At 38.3% G+C, this 20,776-nt stretch overlaps 1 protein-coding gene across 1 annotated transcript in view; it reads right to left on the bottom strand.

Annotated features, from left to right (window-relative positions):
* Positions 1–20,776, bottom strand: part of Wdr64 (WD repeat domain 64) — a 159,439-nt gene that overhangs the window by 124,311 nt on the left and 14,352 nt on the right. Inside the window, exons 3-8 of the mRNA XM_012513720.2 lie at positions 17,873–17,975; positions 14,440–14,543; positions 10,890–10,919; positions 9,303–9,413; positions 6,214–6,428; positions 3,327–3,461 (exon numbers count right to left, since the gene is read on the bottom strand). Of these exons, the coding sequence (XP_012369174.1) occupies positions 3,327–3,461; positions 6,214–6,428; positions 9,303–9,413; positions 10,890–10,919; positions 14,440–14,543; positions 17,873–17,975 (698 nt within the window). The remainder of the gene's footprint in view (positions 1–3,326; positions 3,462–6,213; positions 6,429–9,302; positions 9,414–10,889; positions 10,920–14,439; positions 14,544–17,872; positions 17,976–20,776) is intronic.

Here is a 20,776-nt window from a genome sequence, read left to right as displayed (position 1 = left end):
ATAATTATTTTATTATGCATATGCATATATATACATACATGTATACATGATTAAAGACATCCTTGATATTATTTTGAACAATCTGTTACCTATTATATCAGTTAAGAATAAGAAAAATAAGTTAATTACCTTTTGTCTTTTTTATACTCTTCCTTTTTAATCTAAATATAAATTTCTCATTTATATTATTTTTCTTCTAAGACCTTCTTTCACTAGTTCTTGAAAGTTTTTTTTCCATAATCTTGAAAGTTTTAACTTGCATTTCTCTAATGGCCAGAGATATTGACATTTTACAAATTCTTTACATTTTTGTTTATCTGAGAAAATTTTATTTCTTATTCACCTGTGAAGTGTATTTTTGCAGAGTACAGAATTCTAGGATGGTTGGTTTTTTCCGTCCTCAACACTAAATATTTCAGATAATTGTTTTGCTTGTAGAAATCAGATATAATCCTTATTCCTTTTTGTTCTCTAGATAAAATATTTTTGTCCCCTGTATTTGTTCAAGATTTTTTCGTTGTCTTTCATTTTCTGCAGTTTGAAAGTGATATTCCTAGATACAGTCTGTTTTTTGGTTGTATTGTGTGTTTAGTATTCATTCTTCTAAGTGTTCTCAGAGATATTTGAATTAGTGGTTTTGTGTCTAATTTTCTTTTCTTTCTTTTTTTTTTTTTTTTTTTTTTTTTTTTTTTTTTTTTTTTTTTTTTTTTTTGGACACCTTCTCTTTAATGAAACACAATTTGATTACAAATCATCAGAGTCCCCTGGCAGACAGACTTTGCTGGAGGATTGCAGCCTGCTGTGTAGCCACTTTAGCATGATTTCTGCCCTCTTGCAGAGTTTGGTGGAGGTTTCTGAAGTCCCTCACCAGAGGAGGGGCCCATGTGTCTGATTTTAATTTGAGAAAATTCTCAGTAATTTTTGCTTAAAATATTTCTTCTTTTCTCACTTTTTTCTCTGTTCCATCACATATTATACTTCTTGTGGTTCTTCCATAGTTTTGGACTATTCTTTTTTTTTTCTTTCTTTCTTTCTATTTTAACAGTTCTGTTTTGGAAGCTTCTACTGATGTATCTATAAGCTCATAGATTCTTTTCTCAATCTTGTCCAGTTTTCTAAGCCCATCAAAGGCATTCTTCACCTTCATTAATGTGTAGATCTCTAGCAATTCCTTTTGATTATCTTAAAGAATTCCATCCCTTTACTTACATTATACATCTTTTTTTATGTTGTCTATTTTATCTATCCCATCCCTTAGCATATCAATTCTCAAAAAAAATTTCCTGTCTAATAATTCCAGCATCCCTGTCATGTCTAAGTCTCATGCTGGTACTTGCTCTATTTCTTTAATCTCTGGTTGGTTTTTGTTTTTGTTTCTTCTTTTAGTGTGGTGTTAAGTTTTTTCCTGATAGGTATGATATACGAGGTGAGAGGCCATTAGTTATGTGAAGGTGGCTCTTGGGGCAGGTGTTCATTGTGCCCAACAGTCCTGTGATTAGGTCTCAGTCTTTCAGTAAGCCTGTGCCTTTGAACTGTGAACTCTAGAACTGCTTCTCACTTTTGCCCTTAGTTGAGCCTGAATGGCTATAGTCTACCAGAACTGAGTAGTTCTTTTCCTCCAGGTTGGCTCCTCTCTGGAAAATCCTATAGTTCAGGCTCTGGGAACATAGTTTCTCTGGTGGGCAGGTCTTGTCAAGAACAGAATGCTCTGGTGTATTTTGGAACAGTTCCTATTCTTCTGTTCTTGCCAGAAGTGTAAGATTTTTCTCTAATATTTATTGTGAAAATCTGGTTGAGTTCCTAGAGGTGAAAGCCACAAAAATGTGGGGATCTGTCAAGTTTTTTGTTTTTCAGTACTAGAGATTGAGCCCAGTACCTTTACACCAAGTTTAATTACTTCATTTTGTTTTGTTTTGTTTCCTTTGAGACAGGGTCTTGTTAAATCGCTGCGTCGCTCAAACTGAGCTCCAATTCACAATCCCATCTCAGCCTCCCAGAGTGCTAGAAGTGTAAGAGTGTGCAGCCATGCCTGGGTTCAAGTTTTTGGCTCTCACAGTTGTCCATGCTGAGTACCCAGAAACCTGTCAATGATAGATTAGGATTTTCTACTGTGATACTGTTGGCTCTGGGGTCTCTGCTCATGGATTTCTGCTCTAGTAAATGGTGATTCTCATATCTGCTTCCCTCTTTCCCTCTTTTGAAGGCAGCAAAATGTCCCTGTGATCTCACCTAGCCAACCATAGAAAAAGAGTTGTTGATTTCAGTTTGTTCACTTTCTTACTTGTTGTTAGAAGAGAGTGACAACTTCAAGTTCTTCATGTGCCAAACTGGAAACCAGAAGTCTCAATGAATTTTTTAAAAGATATTTTTGTTGCGGTGTAATTTACATACCATAGGCCGGACTTGGTGGCTTACGCCTGTAATCCCTACCTTTGGAAAGCTGAGGCAGGAGGATCAATGCAAGCTGGAGACCAGCCTAGGCAATAAAAGTGAGTTCAAGGCTAGCCTGAACTGTATAAGAGACCCAGTGTCAAAAAGACTAACAACAACTACAATAATAATAATAATAATAATAATAATATAAAATAAAACACATACCATAGAATTCACCATTTGTAAAAGTGGGTAATTCACTGGTACATTTGTGAAATAACTAACACAAAAGTTTGGAACCATATATTTCGTCACTCTAGAAAGGTTCCTTGTGTCCATCTGGGATTCTTGTTGCTATCACTAGCCCTAGGCAACCAATGACCTATTTTCTGTTTCTGTAAATTTTAAACATATAATAAAAATGGATTCATACAACACACAGTCCTTTTATCATCCTTCTATAATTTTGCACAATGTTTTTAAAGTCTACTTATTATAGCATATATCTTCAGGAATTTGAAAACTAAAAATTAAAATGCAGTAGCTGTTTTCTAGTTGTTAATAAAAATCTAGCCAAATTGAAAGTGAGTTAGAATATTATTCAAATTCATCATTCCATAACACATGATGGTGCTATGAACAGATCATATTCACAGGCTAATAAAGAAATGATTTAAAAAATATAAAGGTTGACCAACACTACAATATTTGGAATATGACTGTACTGATTTATTCCAGTAGACTATAGAAATAACAAGCAAAATTGCTATGAGGAGGACATATCATATTCACATTGCATTAGTGACTTCAATTTCCTCCTAAAGATCCAATTAACCTTATCAAGCAAATGGAATAGTTAATATCTAACATCTGATTTTTCTTAAAATTTCCAAGGCTTACTATAAATTTCTGAAAGTCATAGAATGTTCATGAATATAGACTGCTATACTTACAAATTGTCACCAAGTCTCTTCAAGGATTCAAAAACTAATGAATGGACACTGTCCAAGGAGCAGGATCCAAAGCAATTTAGGGATGGAATATATTTGACTTTCATAACCCAGTCATTATGTAACTTCCTTTTAACACTAGGAATGAAAAAAATGTGGGATGCTATGTTAAACACAGATATACATGATATTGAAGTTTTTTTCTAAAACATATAGATATATGTGTTCATAAAAATGGATTTGTGTGCATATAGATGCATAATTTCTCTTAATATATCATAAACATTGTCCATGTTAAATGCATTTCAAAATATAATTTAATGGATATATGACAGTATTGAATATGGTTATGGTCTGATCGTTGAACACACTTGATGCCATATTTTTTAGGAACATGAAGAAAAAATATGTTTTATGACACTGATGTGCTGCCTATTGTGTTAAGAAGGCAGGTAAAAAAATTTTTTTAAAAGGCAGGCAAGATATGTTTGTATGTAAATATATTATATATGCATGACATATTTATAAAATATGTAAATACTTATATAATTCATACCATTTTTATATAGCTTACTTATGTAAATGGTTAATCATTTAAGTTAGTTACTCCCTTACCGTTGTACACTAGATAATTTGCCATTAGCTATAAGGCTGTTATAACCATACTTATGGTTTAGAATACACAGGGACCCCAGATCCCAAAGCATAATGTTATGAGGGTGCTTGATGCATCTTTCTCAATTGCTTTCTGGAAAGGTTCACCTGACTCTTTCTTCTACCACCAACAGTGTGCCAGTAGGCCCATCTCACAGGGTCTTCCTATTTGTAATCTTTTCCACTTCTTTTTTAAAAAATATTTTTATTTATTTGGTACTGGCTCTTGCTATGTAGCTTAGACTCAAAGTGATTCACCTTTGTGCTGGGATTGCAGGTGTGCACAACTATGGTTTTGGTGACTGGCAAAGCTGCCTGGATTTCTGGGGCCAGCACTGGCATGTGGTACTGGGGACAGAACCCAGGTCCTTGTGCTTGCCAGGCAGCTGCTTAGACTGTCAAGCTATCTCCCCAGCCCCATCTTTTCCAGTTCTATAAGTGAAAAATGATACCTGATTTTTAAGTTGTACTCTCATGGTTAACAGAGAAGTAGAATTTAATATAAAAACCATATTTTTTAAAACAAAAGTAATAGATACCTTAGCTGTAAAACCTTGGAAGACATTTCAACTTTAAGGAAGCCATCATAATCAACCATTACCTTATCAGTTGGTGATACTGTTAGCATTTTTGTCTGGTGATCACTTTGGCATGCTTGCTGAACTATTTATTGCTATATGTGTGTGAGCATGTATCTTATCTGGGCATGGCCTTTCTCATTATTCCTTTGGAGAATTATTGCTTTTAATGAATTCTAAGACCTATAAAAGAACATTAATCAATTCTCTGCGATATTTGTGGTGGACATTCATTTCAGTTTGTTATCTACTTTTTAAATGGATATCTTGAGGTCCAAGAGGTTGTTGTTGGTATGTAGTCAAATCTATCAAAACTTTCCTTTGAATTCTATATCCATTGCTTTGATGTTTAGAATCATTTATTTTTTATTTTTTATTTTTTATTTTTTATTTTTTAGGGAAGGATCTACAGGGTGTTCAGGGTCTCACTACTAGTTCGGACTCGTAGTGATCCTCCTGTTTACAGCCTCCCAAGAGCTGGGATTACAGGCACGCACCACCACACCCAGTCTCAATTGCCTTCTCAGTGTACCCCGGGGCGGGGCTGGCAGGGCAGGCCCAGGGATTTAATCCCCGGGCCCTGCACTTGCTTGAAGCTGCTTTAATCTGCTGAGCTATTTGGCCAGTCCTTGATGTTTAGAATCTTTAATATGAGAGTGGTAATAAATAGTCACATGTGTAGATTTTTCAGGATTTAATTCATTTAACTCTTTATTCAAGTATATGGAAGTTTCATTTGCCAGTATCACTTTAAAAAAGGAATTTTGGGACCAGAGAAATAGCTTGGTGGTCTAAGCGCCTGTCTGAAAAGCACAAGGACCCGGGTTCGACCCCCTGTGCACTAGTCCTGGAAACCCAGGCATGTATGCCAGCCACTGAAATGGAGTGATGGCACATGCCTGTAATCCCAGCACTGTGGAGGCTGAGACAGGAAGATCACTATGAGACCGAGCTGCGTAGTGAGACCCTGTACCAAATAAATAAAAGATTTTTTAAAAAGAATTTCAGTTGGTAATTTTCATGTCCATCTTTCCTATTGAACTGGAAGTCCCTTGAGACAAGATACATTCCTTGCTCAGTTTTTTGAAAAATATTTCTAAAATTTTATTTTAAAGAGAACAACAAAAATCCCCAAAACAATCACAAAATCAAAAACAAAACAACTAAATACAGTAAGAATGATACAGAATTTCAAAGCAAGGTGATAAGAAATTAACAATAGTTGATATATTACATATTGTTATCTTCAAAATAGTTGCTCAGATCCAGATAAAGGCATATAAGACTGATAAAACAATTAAGCATTAACTGTTCCTTTCAACAAACCTATAGAAATCAGTTGTACAATTATCCCAATATATTTCCCCTCCTTTTTTTTCTCCTTTCCCCCATCCCTGCTGCTCCTTCCTTTAAAAAAAAATTAAAAATAAACGTAACAGTCAAACTAAGTTTCAAAACAGGCTATTGTCTCACTAGTGTGAAAAAACGAACACATAAGTAAGATCTAAAATATAAAATAGATACTGTGAACTGGGAAGAAACTGTTCTTATTCAGCTTTGACTCTCAAATCTCCAGCATAAGATGGCACCTTTTTCCACTGTATATAATATGAAATAAACAACAATTATAATTATCAAAGCAAATGGATCATTCTTACCTTTTGAAGTTCTTTGAGTCTAAGATCTGACTTTGCAATTTTTTTTTTATTTTTGCCTGCTTTAAACCAAAGTCATCACTATTCACTGTGAATCTGCTCACAAACCCGCCATCATCCCCCAGGAGGATGTCTTCTCGGCAGAGCTGGTCAGGCAGGGGCACCACACACACGCACAGAAGGCAGTGGTCCATGGGCTTGATGACGAAATAGTTTTCCTAGAAATAGAAGAATATTTTAATGGATTATTGCACTGCTTTAATTATTAAATATTGCCAGGGCTGAGGATGTAGCTTAATGGTAAAGTGTGCATTTAGCATGTGCAAGGTCCTGATTCAATTCCCGCCAGATAAAAGAAAATAAAATATTTCTTAATGGTGTTTTTATTATTTTAGATACTCTTACAGTAATAAAGAGACTTTTAAAAAATGGGAAATTGACCAAATAAGAGTTAATGAACATAAGGGGATCACCCACTTGGGGCCTCCCTTCTGTCCCTCTCTTGGAGAGAAGCTTTCTTTCCCCCAATAAATATGCTCTGCTCATAACCTCCATTAAAAAAAGTTAATAAACATTCACTATGAACCCAACATGGTGTTTTACTAACTCATTACTTAGTTCAGTAAGTAATGAGATTTTATGATGTATTACTGTGAATGGCCTTCTCTTGGATTTGTAAACAAATATTAACAAGAAATACAGAAAGCTTCAGGTGTTGCCAAATCATTGACATTAAACTGCATATTTAAAAAAAATGAAAAGGAAGTTTCGAAGTCCTATGCAGGGGCAATGGATACAGCTCAGTGGCATAAGCATGTACCTAGGAAGCACAAGGTCCCAAGTTCAATACCAGGTATAGGAAAAAACAAACAAACAAACAAACAAAAAAAAAAACCTCAAACACCCAAAGTCCCATGTCCAGAAAAAAATTCCAACATACAACTTTATCCAGAAATATCCAACAGGCATTTGTCATGTATTTGTACTACTGAATGCATTTACCAAATTATGCAACTATCGCTCTTTCAGAATTTCTACCTCTCTAAAACAAAGAGAAAAATATATATATACTTTATGCCATATAGGGAATCAAATTCAAGGCCTTGTACTTGCCAGGCAGGCACTTGTGCTGCTAAGCTATCTCCCTGGCCTGAAAAAATATATTAAAAATTTTTTTTGGTAAAAAATGTGTCCCATTTCCATCAGAATGAGTAGGAGGTGTACATATTGAGAAGTTCATTCAGTCATTCCACAAATATTTGCTGAGCTTCTACCATGTGCCAAGAATTTTTCTAAGTATGGCTGAACAGGACAGTTTCCGACTCTGTGGACCTACCATGCTGGTGGAGAAGACAAGCAGAGTGGAACCAGTCCTATAACAGGACATGCACTGGAGGCAGTAAATGAGAATCTGTATAAAGTGCAGAAGACTCTTAGTTCCCAGGCTCAGGTAAAGTGACCTGGGACCTCAATAATGGAGAGAAAGACAAAGAGAAGCTTGAGAGGATGAAATCCTAAAAGGAGGTAAACGTCAGGGAGACAGAAAGGGGAAAGACTGTGGAGTGCTGGCCAAGACAGGAGGAGATGGGGTGTCACATGCAAAGATTTTCTTCCAAGGGAGGAGGGAAGAAAGTAAGGAGGTAGAGGTGTTTTAGTTAAAGCAGTAGGTGGGAGGACTAGACTTTGAAAGAGGACAAATTATACAGTCAGTCCTCTCTGGAAACCAAGGGCAACTCCATGTGCCAAGAGGGAGAGGTGGGGAAGGACAGTGACACTGGAAGACCTGGACTGGGAGAGTGAGCTGGCAAGGACAAGCACCAGGTGGACAGAAGCCACTGGGAGCCCTGCTGAGCGTGCAGATCTGGGCTTGTAAGGACACCGAGCAGGACCGCCTGTGCTTTTCTCTAGCAGTGCTTAGCCCCTGTGAGAGGCAGAAAGGGCTACATCACTTATGCGGGTCCAAAGATGGGTGGAAGGGAGCAGAGGCTAAGGGTGACAAGCCCAGGTGATCCTCCTGGGTTGGAGGGCAGGAAGGGAAGCGGAAGAGGTTCCTGGAGACTGGAGAAGGAGGCTTCAAGGAATCACAAGATTGAAAAAATCAACAGCAAAAACAACAGCTTGAGAGAGAAATGATGATCAAAGTCCAGACTGACGTTCAGGGTTCCAGAAATGCACAAAGGCTAGTGCAAAACACCATGAGACAATAACACACTGTGTCATAAAGCACACCAAGCAACAACAGACTGCAGTCTTTGATATCATTTGGCATCAGTAGTTGGTTCCCCTGTTGACAAACTGTACTAAAAGTTTTGTTTTTCACAGATGCTAGGGAAAGGTAAGCCTTGGAGGAAGATTAAGACAATTTCTTAATCCCCTATGTCCTTCAAAGTCAGCCTGTTTTCCAAGCTTTCCTATATCCCCATTGCTCATCGATCTCACCTCTTCCTGAGCCCCTATTGTTCTCAATCCTCTTTTTATAGCACAATGTGCTGTTCCATTACATTATATGCTATGTTTATTCATGAAGTCCTTCAAGATCAAATGGTTTCTGAGTGCGGGAAGGAAGCATGTTCATTACTTTCAAATGTCTGCACAATCTGAAGAATCACTGGAGTGATTAACGGGTGACCTCTCAGCTAGAGAAGGGCTTCTTTTTTTTTTGGACAGATTTGGGCATTTTAGTATTTTTTCTCCAACAATGATGGACAAGAGAGAAAGGCTTCATCTTGCTAACGTAAGTATAACCAGAAAGATAACACTTGAGTGATTAAGATGTGACTCATCTGTGTTCCTATTCCCCAGGATGGATGGAATTATTACATATAGTAAGCAAATACTAATGAACAAAAGAGGAATTACTCTCTTCTCAAAATCAAAACAAAATCCCTGAATGAAATGCATACTAAATCAGAAAAACATTCCCTTTTCATTACAGAATATAAGGGCTGAACTTGAGCTAAAGGATTAGTTAAATCCCTTCATTTTCTATGTGAGGAGATTGACATTCACTGGGAAAAGTGAACTGCTCCTACCCTTCATGAACTCTGGAAAGACTACCTCATTTCTTCTGAGTATTTCTCTTGGCATAGTACCTGGCTGCTCCCTTGAGATTTATAATCCCAGACAATGATAGTCCTTTCTGTAGTGGCCACAATTCGTTTCAGCTGGGAGAGGTAATCACATCCGGTAATCCAGGAGGTATCCTGCCAGAAAAGCATAGAATTGGAGTTAGCATATATTCCTTTACAGCATGGTGGTGGTTATGGACATTCAAGGTCTCTGTGCAGAGAAGCCTTACAATGTGTCCCATTTGAACGGCATCAGAAAAGCTTCCCCTCTTCATACCTTTCACCAGCACCCTGAGTTTTTCGATACCATCCGCTGGAGACAGCTCAGCAAGCACAGCCACTGCTCCCTGACGTACATGGCAGCTGGCAGAGCGGCAGCTTCCACCCAGCCACCTCTGGGAGGTTATATCCTTCTTTACATGGGCAAAGAAAGACTAGGTTCAGGACAGAGACTAAGTGTTCTCTGGCCCTGCTGCCTGCTGTAACTTTTAGCTAGAAATAACTTAGTGATCATGCAGTCCATTATAAATGAGGCCACAGAGGTTGTCCTGTATCTTGCCCACGGTCACCAAGCTGGCACAGCTGGAATCTACAATAACTACTATACACAGTGGGACGAGGTCCCTCCCTTAGGAAGACCTCATTTGCCAGAAACTGTTACATGTGTTCAAGCAGGCTCTTGAATCTTTTCTTAGACCTGTTAGGAATTTTAAATGAATCTGTTTTTTTAAGAAATGGAAATTCCAAGGTTTATGGAGAGTCCAGTCTCCTCTACCTGGTAGCGTTGCACCCCGCTCTGTGTAGGAGAGGGGATTCATTCAGTGCACGTAAGCAAGGTGAAAAAGCCAAACATTTCTTTGCCTCTGAAGAGCCCACGGCAGGATTCTGAAATCAGGTTTCTATGGCTTTACATCTGCCCCAATGTTGGTGTGCACATAATGATAGGAATTAAATGAATTACAAAACTGCTCTTGAATTGTTTATGTTATCAAGTTTAACATGAAATGGTTCAGAAATGATTTCCCTTAGGTACCTCCTTGTTCTCATAATTTGGATTGTGTCCCTTTTTTACATCCCTCAAGAGTGGGTGCTTAAAAAATTTAGAGGTTCTTAAATTGAATTTTGTAAGGGATAAACAGTTGTTTAGAAATTCCTTTTTTAAAAAATGTATTTAGTACAGGGTCTACAGGGTCTCACTATACAGATCAGACTTGTATTGATCCTTCTTCAGCCTGCCAAGTGCTGGGATTATAGGTGCACCCCACCATGCCCAGTTTCAATTGCAGCCTCAGTGCGCCCTGGGGTTGGGGCCAGCACAGTAGGCTGGAGATCAAACCCCCAGCCCCTGTGTCTGTCTAAGCAGGTGCTTTAATCCGCTGAGCTGTCTGACCAGCCTAGAAATTCTTTGTAGCTAGTTTAACTCCAGGAAACAATACCTGGGTCTTCTTTGCTATTGCTCAATAAACATAAATCTATAATCTGTGAAATAGCTTATACTCAGGTTCATCAAGATTTTGATTAATTGTGAAGGAAAACTTGATGAAAACTCTAAGTTTTACTTTCTTTTTTTTTTAAGTTTTACTTTCTTAGACAAGTTTAAAGCATACTTACTGTGATATTGGTGCTGATCTGAACTTTCATCTATGAATAAAAGAAAAGGATAATGAAATATAGTTGGCATCCACATTTAAAAGATGAGGATAATGACTATGAAAACACAATCTCTCCTGGATTTAATGTCACGGGTCATTCTACCTAGCATTAGCTTCCGGTTTCTCCTGCCCACAAAATGCTTGTCTTTGTGAAATATTGCACATAGTTTGTGGTGGACAAGGTTTATTCTTCTGTAGCTTGTCCTTAAACTTGGTGACTATGTTCTATGAAGCCTACAATTTACTAATTCTTTTATTAATCTTACATCCAAACTACCTCACATTCTTTAGTTATTCAAAGCAATATTTGATAACAAAAGTGGGAAATGCGAAGTACTAACAGCAATGATAAATGTAGTTCAAAGGATGTTAAATAGATCAAAGTGAACATAGAGCTGCACAAAAAACTATTACATTGTTTCACTGAAAAGCTATTTTTCCAACTCATTGAGAGTCCTCAAGGATGTTCTATTCAAGGGACACCCACTTTTATGCAGCAGGTATCTGTTAAGTGAACAGATCCCTAAGAACTTATCCCTAAGTACTATACCATGCTAGGAGAGCATCTGAGAGAGATTCATCCTAAGCAGAGAGCTAGTAGATACAAGCTGCCTCTCTCAAGTTGAAGACAAATCATTGAAGTATCTCAGTGACCCAATTTCTTTTTGCATGCTCAGATGGGCTTAGGAAACACTGAGGGAATGACTTCCCAGAAGGAAAAGATTATGTGAAACACAACAGATCAGGGAGAACGTTAAGTTAAAATTGTGTGTCGTGGCCACCCACAGACTGTCTTTCATTTGAAGTGTTCCAGAAGGCCTTACTAACCCGGGACTTGCTTCCAGATGAGAAAAACAAAATGTTGAGCAGCAGATCAGAAGAACTAGCCTCCTCTTCTACTTCCCAACATCCATCTTTAGTGGATGTTACCCACTTACGGTACTCTTAACCCCTTTAAATTTTCCCAACCCTTATTAATATTTTCTGAGTTTCTAAAATTTATTCATTGTGCAGAAATGTATTTATATTCCATATCATCAAGAAAATGTTTAACTGTATTAATTCTACTTCAGATGCAACCTAAAATATGAATTAATCTATTAAAATATATTTAGCTAGTGTTATTAGTGGCTACATTTTAACAAATTATCCCTGTGAATTACACTTCCATAGTATTTTTCTCACACAATGTGTCATCTCCTTTGTAAGTCATATAACATCCAAAACATTACCTATTCCTGGTGCATCAAATCTTAAAATAACTAATTTTAAGCAATTTTTTCTCTTCATTTGCATTGCTTTAATCAAAATGGATGTGTTTGTGAGTATACATGTGTGCATCTATAAGCCTGTGTGTGTGTGTGTGTGTGTGTGTGTGTGTGTGTGTGTGTGAAGCATCTCTGGAAGTACAGCAATGCCACCACACTTATTTCATACAGCATGCAACTATTTCATTATCCTCTTCCTCAGTTGCTTTTTGGATAACATCTTAGTTCCTTTTTTGAAGACATAAAAGTAAAAAGTGAGATGGGAAATGATACACTAAGAAAAAAAGGAGTTCAGGAAGGTTTTTATGTGAAATGAAGAAAATAATTTTTTTGGTTTTGCATCATTTTTTTCGTAATAGCAGTTGATGACAGTACTGGGTGCTTACAATGATGTTAAGCCCTTTGCGGGCACTTATTCAACCAGCATGAGTGTCTTTGGAGGGAAGATTGGTTCTAGAAAAGGAACCAGGACCAGGAGATGTCCACAGCTGTGCTTGTGCTAAGCTGGAACCAGGCTCCAAGCCCACACCCAAATCACCAGTGCCTGACCTCCAGGGCCATCCTGCCCTGTCGCCTAAGGCATCTGATTGTCTATGATGTCCGCTTTCAAAAGATTCCTTGAACTGAGTGTTACTGCAGGGTTGAAAATTATTGTGGAGGGCTGGCCAAATAGTTCAGCAGGTTAAAGCACCTGCAAGCAGGCACAGGGGCCGGGGGTTCGATCCCCAAACCTGCTGTACTGGTCCTGCCTCTGGGGTGCACTGAGACAGCAATTGTGGCTGGGTGTGGTGGCGTGCACCTGTAATCCCAGAACTTGGGGGGCTGTAAACAGGCGGATCACTATGAGTCTGATCTAGTAGTAAGACCCTGAACACCCTGTAGACCCTACCCTAAAATACAAAAAAAAAAAAAAAAATTATTGTGGAAACTTTAATCATGTGATGGTTGTTTCAAATGGTTGTTTACTTGTATAAAGCTTATCACTGGTTGGAAATGAAGTAATTAGAATTTTTAAAATTTGTTTAACACTAAAAATTCACCTTTTAATTTTTGTAGTGAAATAGTATATAGACTATATCATCATACATTCCTTTAAAATCTTGTGTTTTGAAAACAAAGTCCAAAACTTAAAAATCTGAAAAGAAATGGCTTGGGTATGGCCCTGGGGAGATAGCTCAGTGGCATAAGTGCCTGGCTGGCAAAAACAAGGTCCTGAGTTTGATCCCTGGTGTGTATGTGTGTGTGTGTGTGTGTGTGTGAGAGAGAGAGAGAGAGAGAGAGAGAGAGAGAGAGAGAGAGAGCGAGAGAGGATAACAGCAATGCCTACCACTTGTACAGGAATTAACTGTGCATAAAGTGCATCTACATTCATTATTTCATTTGATTTGCATTGCAATCTGACAGAGAGGAATAGATGTGAAAAAAAGAGATATGAGAAGATGTAAATAGCTTATTAAACTCCTACTTACCATAATAGCTAATTAAATAGAAGGGCCAGAATTAAACCCATTTTATTAACACCAAGTCCAAGGTTCTCGATAGGACCTTTCATTCCATGTTTGGACGATGACAAAAATCACTTGGTTTGTGTGTGCTCCTGATTTCATGTGACAAATTGTCTAGGTTCATCTTTTAATTATCATGTGGTTTAACATGCCTGAGGGACAGGCCACATGCAGTTACCAAAATCAAAATAATTGTCCCCACACAGTAATACATCATGAGGTACCACTCTTCCATTAAAAAAGATAAATTTGATTCATTTTTAGGAAAATGGATTAAGAACATAATGTTAAGTGAAATAAATCAGACACACAGACTTAAATGTACTGTGACTTTATACATGAGAAGTTCAATATATAAAGAGTAAAAAAAGCTGGATAATTGGAAATAGGGAGAATGATATCTTGCAAAAGGGAGGGAGGCCAAGAGCTAGGCAGTGAGGAAGGGAGGGAAGGAGGCAAAAAACACATCAAGATGTGTTAAGTACATGTAGCACTCCCCACAAGGAATGTCATCACTATGCACTGCAAACATACGCCAATAAAAATAAATTTTGAAGTGTTTTCCCAGAGCTCAGCAATCTCATTATTATTTGGTTTCCTTAAAAGTTTTTGTCATATCTCTGAAATCTGATTTCTATTTCATGAAACATGCATAAGGCACAGACAAAAGAGATGGGGAGAAGAAAGGAGACAGGGAAGGAGGAAGAAAGAAAGAAGAGGAACAAACATGAGTTACCTGGCTGTTAAAGACTCTTATTAATCCCTTCTGAGAAGCTGTTATTAGTAGATCCAGTTGGGGAATCTTGACGATGCACTTAATCACATCTCGTCTTCTACTACCTGTCAATAGTATAATATTCATTTAAACTCCCAGCAATGGAAAACCTACAACTCATTTGTGAAGTTGGTCTAAAAAAAGAAAGAAAAAGGAAAACAACCAACATTTTGCTAGAAATCCCTGAGCTACTTAAAATTTAAATAGAATAAAACCCAGTAACTGCTGGATTTTAATCCTTAGAGATATAATCTCCATATATAGAGCCCTCCAACTAAACATGGTACATGAACTCACAGAGAAAATGTAAGATACACACACACACAAACACATACAACATACACACACATTTGTTGTGTACATTTCACAGAGAATGAGTTTTCTGGCCATCTTTTGGAATCTCTTTTTGAGAATTTTTTCATATTTCTTAGAAATCTTTGAATCGTCACCATTGTGTTCTACAATAGGATAAACACACAAGTACCTCAGGTTTGCTGTATAAAAGAATGAAACTACTTCAGTGCTGTTATCAGGGGTATTCTGAATGTTGTACATTTTGTAAAAAGGCCTGTATCCTTTGATACTTCTATGTTTATGTCCTAAATGAGAAAACCACTTATGTTCAACCACTTCCAGGATGAATTAATTTTTATAATTGTAAACTCTAAAACAAAAACAAAAATCAAAAAACAATGCCCTTTAACAGGGTGTAAATTGTTAGGGGCATGTGAATGAGTTCTACTCTTTATGTGTATACAGATACACACACACACACACACACACACCCCATATATAATGTGATATACTTAGTAATGAATAGCTGATATTAGAATGCCATGGAGGGGCTGGGGAGAGAACTCGTGGCATAAGCACCTACCTGGCATGCACAAGGTCCTGAGTTTAATGCCTGGTACAAAAACAAACAAAACAAAAACCTAAAATGTCATGGAACAAAATGTGCTTGGGTAGGAGGAGAAATTGGGGAAATAAAGGTCTTTAGGTATTGATAGTTAAAAAAAAAAAAAAAAAAGGCCAGCCAGATAGCTGAGCAGACTAAAGCACCTGCTTTGGCAGGCATAGGGACCAGGGTTTGATCCCCGGCCTGCCATTCCAGCCCCGCCCCCGGGGCACTCTGAGACAGCGACTGAGACTGGGTGTGGTGGTGTGGGCCTGTAGTCTTAGTGCTTGGGAGGCTGAAAACAGGAGGATCATTATGAGTCTGATCTGTGTAGTGAGACCCTGTACTAAATACATTTAAAATAAATAAACAAATAAATACATGATTGCAAACCACTATCCTATTCTGAGCCACTATCAATCTCTTCGCTTCCACTCCTTCCCCAGTTTAGGCTATCGTCAACACTGAAGCCAGAATAGACATTTCCAGTGTGACTGAGACCGCGCTTCCCCTCTACCCATCATGCTCTTGCAGCTTTCTGTCTCACTCAGAAGTCTCTAGTGTGGCCTACAGACTCCTCCTCTCTCTCCAACCTTACCGTCTGTCCCTCCTTGTCCCCCTCTGCCTGCAGTGCATGCTGCTCTCTCTCCCTTTCTCCAAACTCAGTCTCTTTTCAGCAGGGCTTCCATGACCACCTTACTACTCCCGTATTCAAACCAACTTTTCCTTCCTGCATTCCTGCTTGATTTTTCTCTACTATCTAACTTCATTTCTTTATTTCACAGTATGTGACATACTTTATGTGTCATTTGCTTGATATTTGTGTTTGTCTCTTCCTGTGGGACTGTAAATTCCATGAGGTCTGATATTTATGCCTTTTTTGTCATTGCTGTGTCCTCAGCACTTGGAAAGCTACTCAGCCCAGAGTGGAGATCTTAACACACATTAAGGGAAAAATGAACTATATAATTTTTTTTCTTTTTATTTTTTTTGCAGAACTGGGGATCGAACTCAGGCCCTTACGCTTGCCAGGTAAGCCCTTATTCTACTGAGCTATCTCGCCAGCCCAAAAATGAACTGTAGAACCTAGTTACTCTTTAGAAAAATGCTTTCAAAATCCTGAAGATGCTATGCCATTCCTCTTCTGAGCTCTAGCAATGCCTCAGCTCAGCAGAGATAGATCTTTTGCATTTGTTCTTTTGTGACAGTTCCGTGACCAGAGCCTGAATTGTGGATGGGCTAAGTAAATGTCAAGGATAAAGTTGGGCTTTGTTCACAAAGGACTGAAAGATGTCCTGTGCTTTAAGAAACACCAGGTTCCTTTCTTTTTCTTTTTTAAAAAATGTATTTGGTACAGGGTCTCACTACATAGTTTGGACTAATAGTGATCCTCCTGTCTCAGTTTCCCCAGCACTGGGATTACAGGTATGCACCATCATGCCTGGTCTGAGTAGCCAGCTGAGCGTGCCTGATGGTGGGACCAGCATGGCATGTGGAGCTGGGGATCAAACCGCAGTCGCTACACCTGCCTAAGCAGGTACTGAGTCCACTGAGTTACCTCACTGGATCAAAACTCCAGGTTTCTAAATAACCTAGACTGAGCACCCAGGACTATGGGGCGGAATACTGGAAGACAGGGGTGACTCTTGGGATCAATAGGTGAAAAAGGAGAGAGAAAATCCAAAGTGTCAACAATGAAGAGTTTTGGGTATCTTCAGGTTCCCCCGTCTAAATTGGAAAACAGATGAAACATATGAACTGGAAACTTCCTAAGCTGAGATAGTGTCCCTCTGTGACTGACCAAATTCATGATTTCAGAAGCATAAGCAAGCCTGTCCAACATAACTGAGGGTGGGTGAGAGTATGGGGAGAAGTCCTAACTTGAAATCTTTAAAAACATTTTTTTCATTTATGTATTTGGTACAGGGTCTCAATATGTAGCTCAGATTCATAATGATCCTCCTGTTTTCAGCCTCCCTTGCACTGGGATTACAGGTGTGTGCTACCATGTCAAGACTCAGTCTCTGGCTCAGTGAGCCCTGGGAGCGGAGCCAGTGTGGCATGCGGGACCAGGAATCAAACCCTGGTCCCTGAGCTTGCCAAAGCAGGTGCTTAGTCAGCTGAGCTATATCTCACTGGCCCCTAACTTGAAATCTTAATTTCAGGGATTAAACACATGTAATTCTCTTTGGTACTGAGCATGCGTTATTGAGATGCCATGGTGGAGAGGTTCAGTTGAGGTCTGGGCCTTGTCAGGAAAATATAAATGTTTTAACTTTAACTTTTGCTATTTAGTCTTCCTTGGAGCAATGGTAATATTTCAATTTCAATGGCAGGCATAATTTCTATTAAAACTGTAATATCCTCCCCATTTATGAAGAATTGAACAAGTAAATAAAAGAAAATATGATTTAATAGAAATTGAGTTGTTGCAAAATTTATTTTGGAAAAAATATTAAACTCATACTAATTTAAAAAGGAAATTTAAAATGTCACCTGAAGTTGCAATTCGTTGTTTTTTTGACACCAGAAAAACCAAATTTTCTTTATCCATCTGATAAGGAAGAGAATCTGTTTCAGTGGAGAAGTATCCAAAGATCTAAAAATCCCAAATAACACATACAAATGTAAGCATTAGCTAGGAATTGGCAGTAGAGTCATAACAGATTATGTCTAATTAAAGTCTAATTTAGATTAGCAGTCAGCACTGTGGTGCTTAATGCCTGATGATTCTTTATACGAAAGAAAGCAGGTTGATATATTTGATTAACTATATCCTGATGGTGAATGATTTCTGAATAGTTACTTGTTTTTCTTTTCTGTGAAAGAACTGATGTATTAGGCTGCTGTCCTTGCTCAGATTGATAGCTTTCTTTGGCCTTGGTACTAATTTGGAAATCAAATCAGTCTTCATCTGACAGAACCTCAGTTAGAAAGCTTAACACTCAATGTTGTTACTCCCAGATGACTTTTCATATCTATTTTCCCTGAATCTTTCTGGCCTAGATTTTTGTCACCCTGGTTAGAGGGATTTAGGGAATTTAAGACTATATAGTTCTTTTCTATTTAACTGTTCTAAGTCCTGCTGTCGAGGCATTGCATGAGAATAAATTACTATGAAAGAATATCCTGAAGAAAGGTGTTACTTAGGTGTAAGTAGTCAAATTATGACAATTTGAAACTCTGAGAAATTTGAAAATTATAATAATTGTAGGCCAAGTGTGGTGGCATGCACCCATAGTCCCAGCTGCTGGGGAGGTAGTGGCTAGAGGCTCACATGAGGCCATGGGTTCAATGCCAGCCTGGGCAACACAGTAACACCTCATCTCAAAACACAGAACCAACCAACCAAACAAAAATACCATTCTTAAACTGCATTATTGGAAATAAAATTCTTATAAATGAATGATATTTAAAAAGAATCAAGAATGTAAACATTTTATTTATTGATTGATTTTCCATTATATGTATTTGGTACAGGGTCTCACTATGCAGCTTGGACTTGTAGTGATCCTCCTGTTTTCAGCCTCCCCAGTGCTGGGATTATAGGTGTGCACCACCACACCCGGACTCAGCCACTGGCTCAGTGTACCCCAGGGGCGGGGCCAGCATGGCATGTAGGAGCAGGGTTTGACCCCTGGTCCCTGTGTTACCAAAGCAGGTGCTTAGTCCACTGAGCTATCTTGCAAGCCCTATAAATTTAGTTTAAATTAGTAAATTGCTCACCATTAAATTCTTGTACGACTAATCTACTGATATTTCTCATACAGTTGACACCAGCCAATAAATATCATGATTGAATGAGCAGAAGAAAGTGAAGTAGTGCTTTAAGAGGTAAGTGTGCACACCAATTACCAATCAGTCTTACTGAAGTACAGATTCAGATTCATTAGGTCTGGGGCAGGGCTCTAAGAGGCTGCATTTGAAACAAGGATGCGCACTTGGGAGTTTAAAAGACCTAGTGACTGACTGACTCAATTGGACATCAGTCAAAACCTATTATAATAACATTTCATTTGATGCTAAAGGATGACTTAGCTTTATACTTTAAAATGTCTATCCATCAGTTTCCGCACAAATGTCACTACTACTTTTTCACACTCACATCAAAACCTCCCAACACTGGAAATTAGAGATCACCAAAACTACCACTCATACTTTTCCTTTTGTTTACCAGCAAAACCAGTACTCAATAGAAGCTTAACTCACTTTTTTTTCAGAAATAATTGCTCATTTTTCTTGGGTACAAACCTTCTGGATTTAACATCTAATTCTCTCTGAAAGATTGAAAAAAATAAAGACAAGTGCTTTTAAGCAATCTGTGTACACAGGGATCCTTTGTCACTCTGAGGTCATTATCATCTTTCACTGATGTATTATCCAGCTAATAATGTCTTTATCTGCACCTGAGCTCAAAGCCCAGGCTTGGGCTTGGATAGACTATAGAGGGACAGAAATCAGGCAGGCTTGCTGCTCACAGCTTTGGCTGCTTGCTGCCTGCCTACCTGCCTGCTATGGACTGTGTCTGCTCTTCAATGCCCCTCTGCCATGCTACTGTGTTTCTGAACCAGCCAACTGAAAGCTCTACAGACTGTGAGCTGAAATAAACCCTTAATTCTTCAGAGTGTCAGGTATTTTGTCTCAACAGTGAGAAAAGTAACTAAGGCATTTCCCTCTCCAAGACTAGTTTTGCCTCCTGTGCTTTGCATCCCAACTCCTTATTTCTTCCAATATTGCTTCATTTTCCTTTCCTCTTCAACCTCTCTTCTCACTTTTTAACATTAAGAAGCGTTCAGATCTCTGCCAGCATAAAAAAAAAAAAAAATACAACTATCTTCCAAAGTCAACTACCACACAGATAATAATCTTTTTCCTGCTGTTTTCATCTCCAGCTTCCTTCTCTGAGTATTGAAGTTAATTACATTGTTATTGAGCTTGGATTACCTTTTCTATTTTATTTTATTTTTGTCTTTTTGAGACAAGGTCTCACTATGAAGCTCAGGCTGGCCTTGAGCTCACTTTGTAGCCCAGGCTGGTCTCGAACTCACAAAGATCCTCCTGCCTTAGCCTTCTGAGTGCTGGGACTACAGGCATGTGCCCCCATGCCCAGTGTAAGCTTGGCTTACTTTTAAAGTCACATTTTTTTTTCCTGTTGGCTCTAATAGCAGACCATACTCTTTCTGAACTTTGACACCTCCTCCATTTTATTTTTCTATTGCTATCAGAAGTGACCACCAACATATTGACTTAATACCTGATTTTGCTTAGAGTTCCATAGGTTAGAAGTGCCAGATGGGTCTCATCAAGCTAAAACCAAAGAGCTAATAGATGTCTGTTTTTATTACTAGGGTCTCTCTCTCTCTCTCTCTCTCTCTCTCTCTCTCTCTCTCTCTCTCTCTC

Source organism: Octodon degus, unplaced genomic scaffold (genome assembly GCF_000260255.1).
Source record: "Octodon degus isolate 3935 unplaced genomic scaffold, OctDeg1.0 scaffold00017, whole genome shotgun sequence".
NCBI lineage: Eukaryota > Metazoa > Chordata > Mammalia > Rodentia > Octodontidae > Octodon > Octodon degus.
Note: the sequence above shows the minus strand (reverse complement) of the source record. Positions and strands in the feature narration are given on the sequence as shown.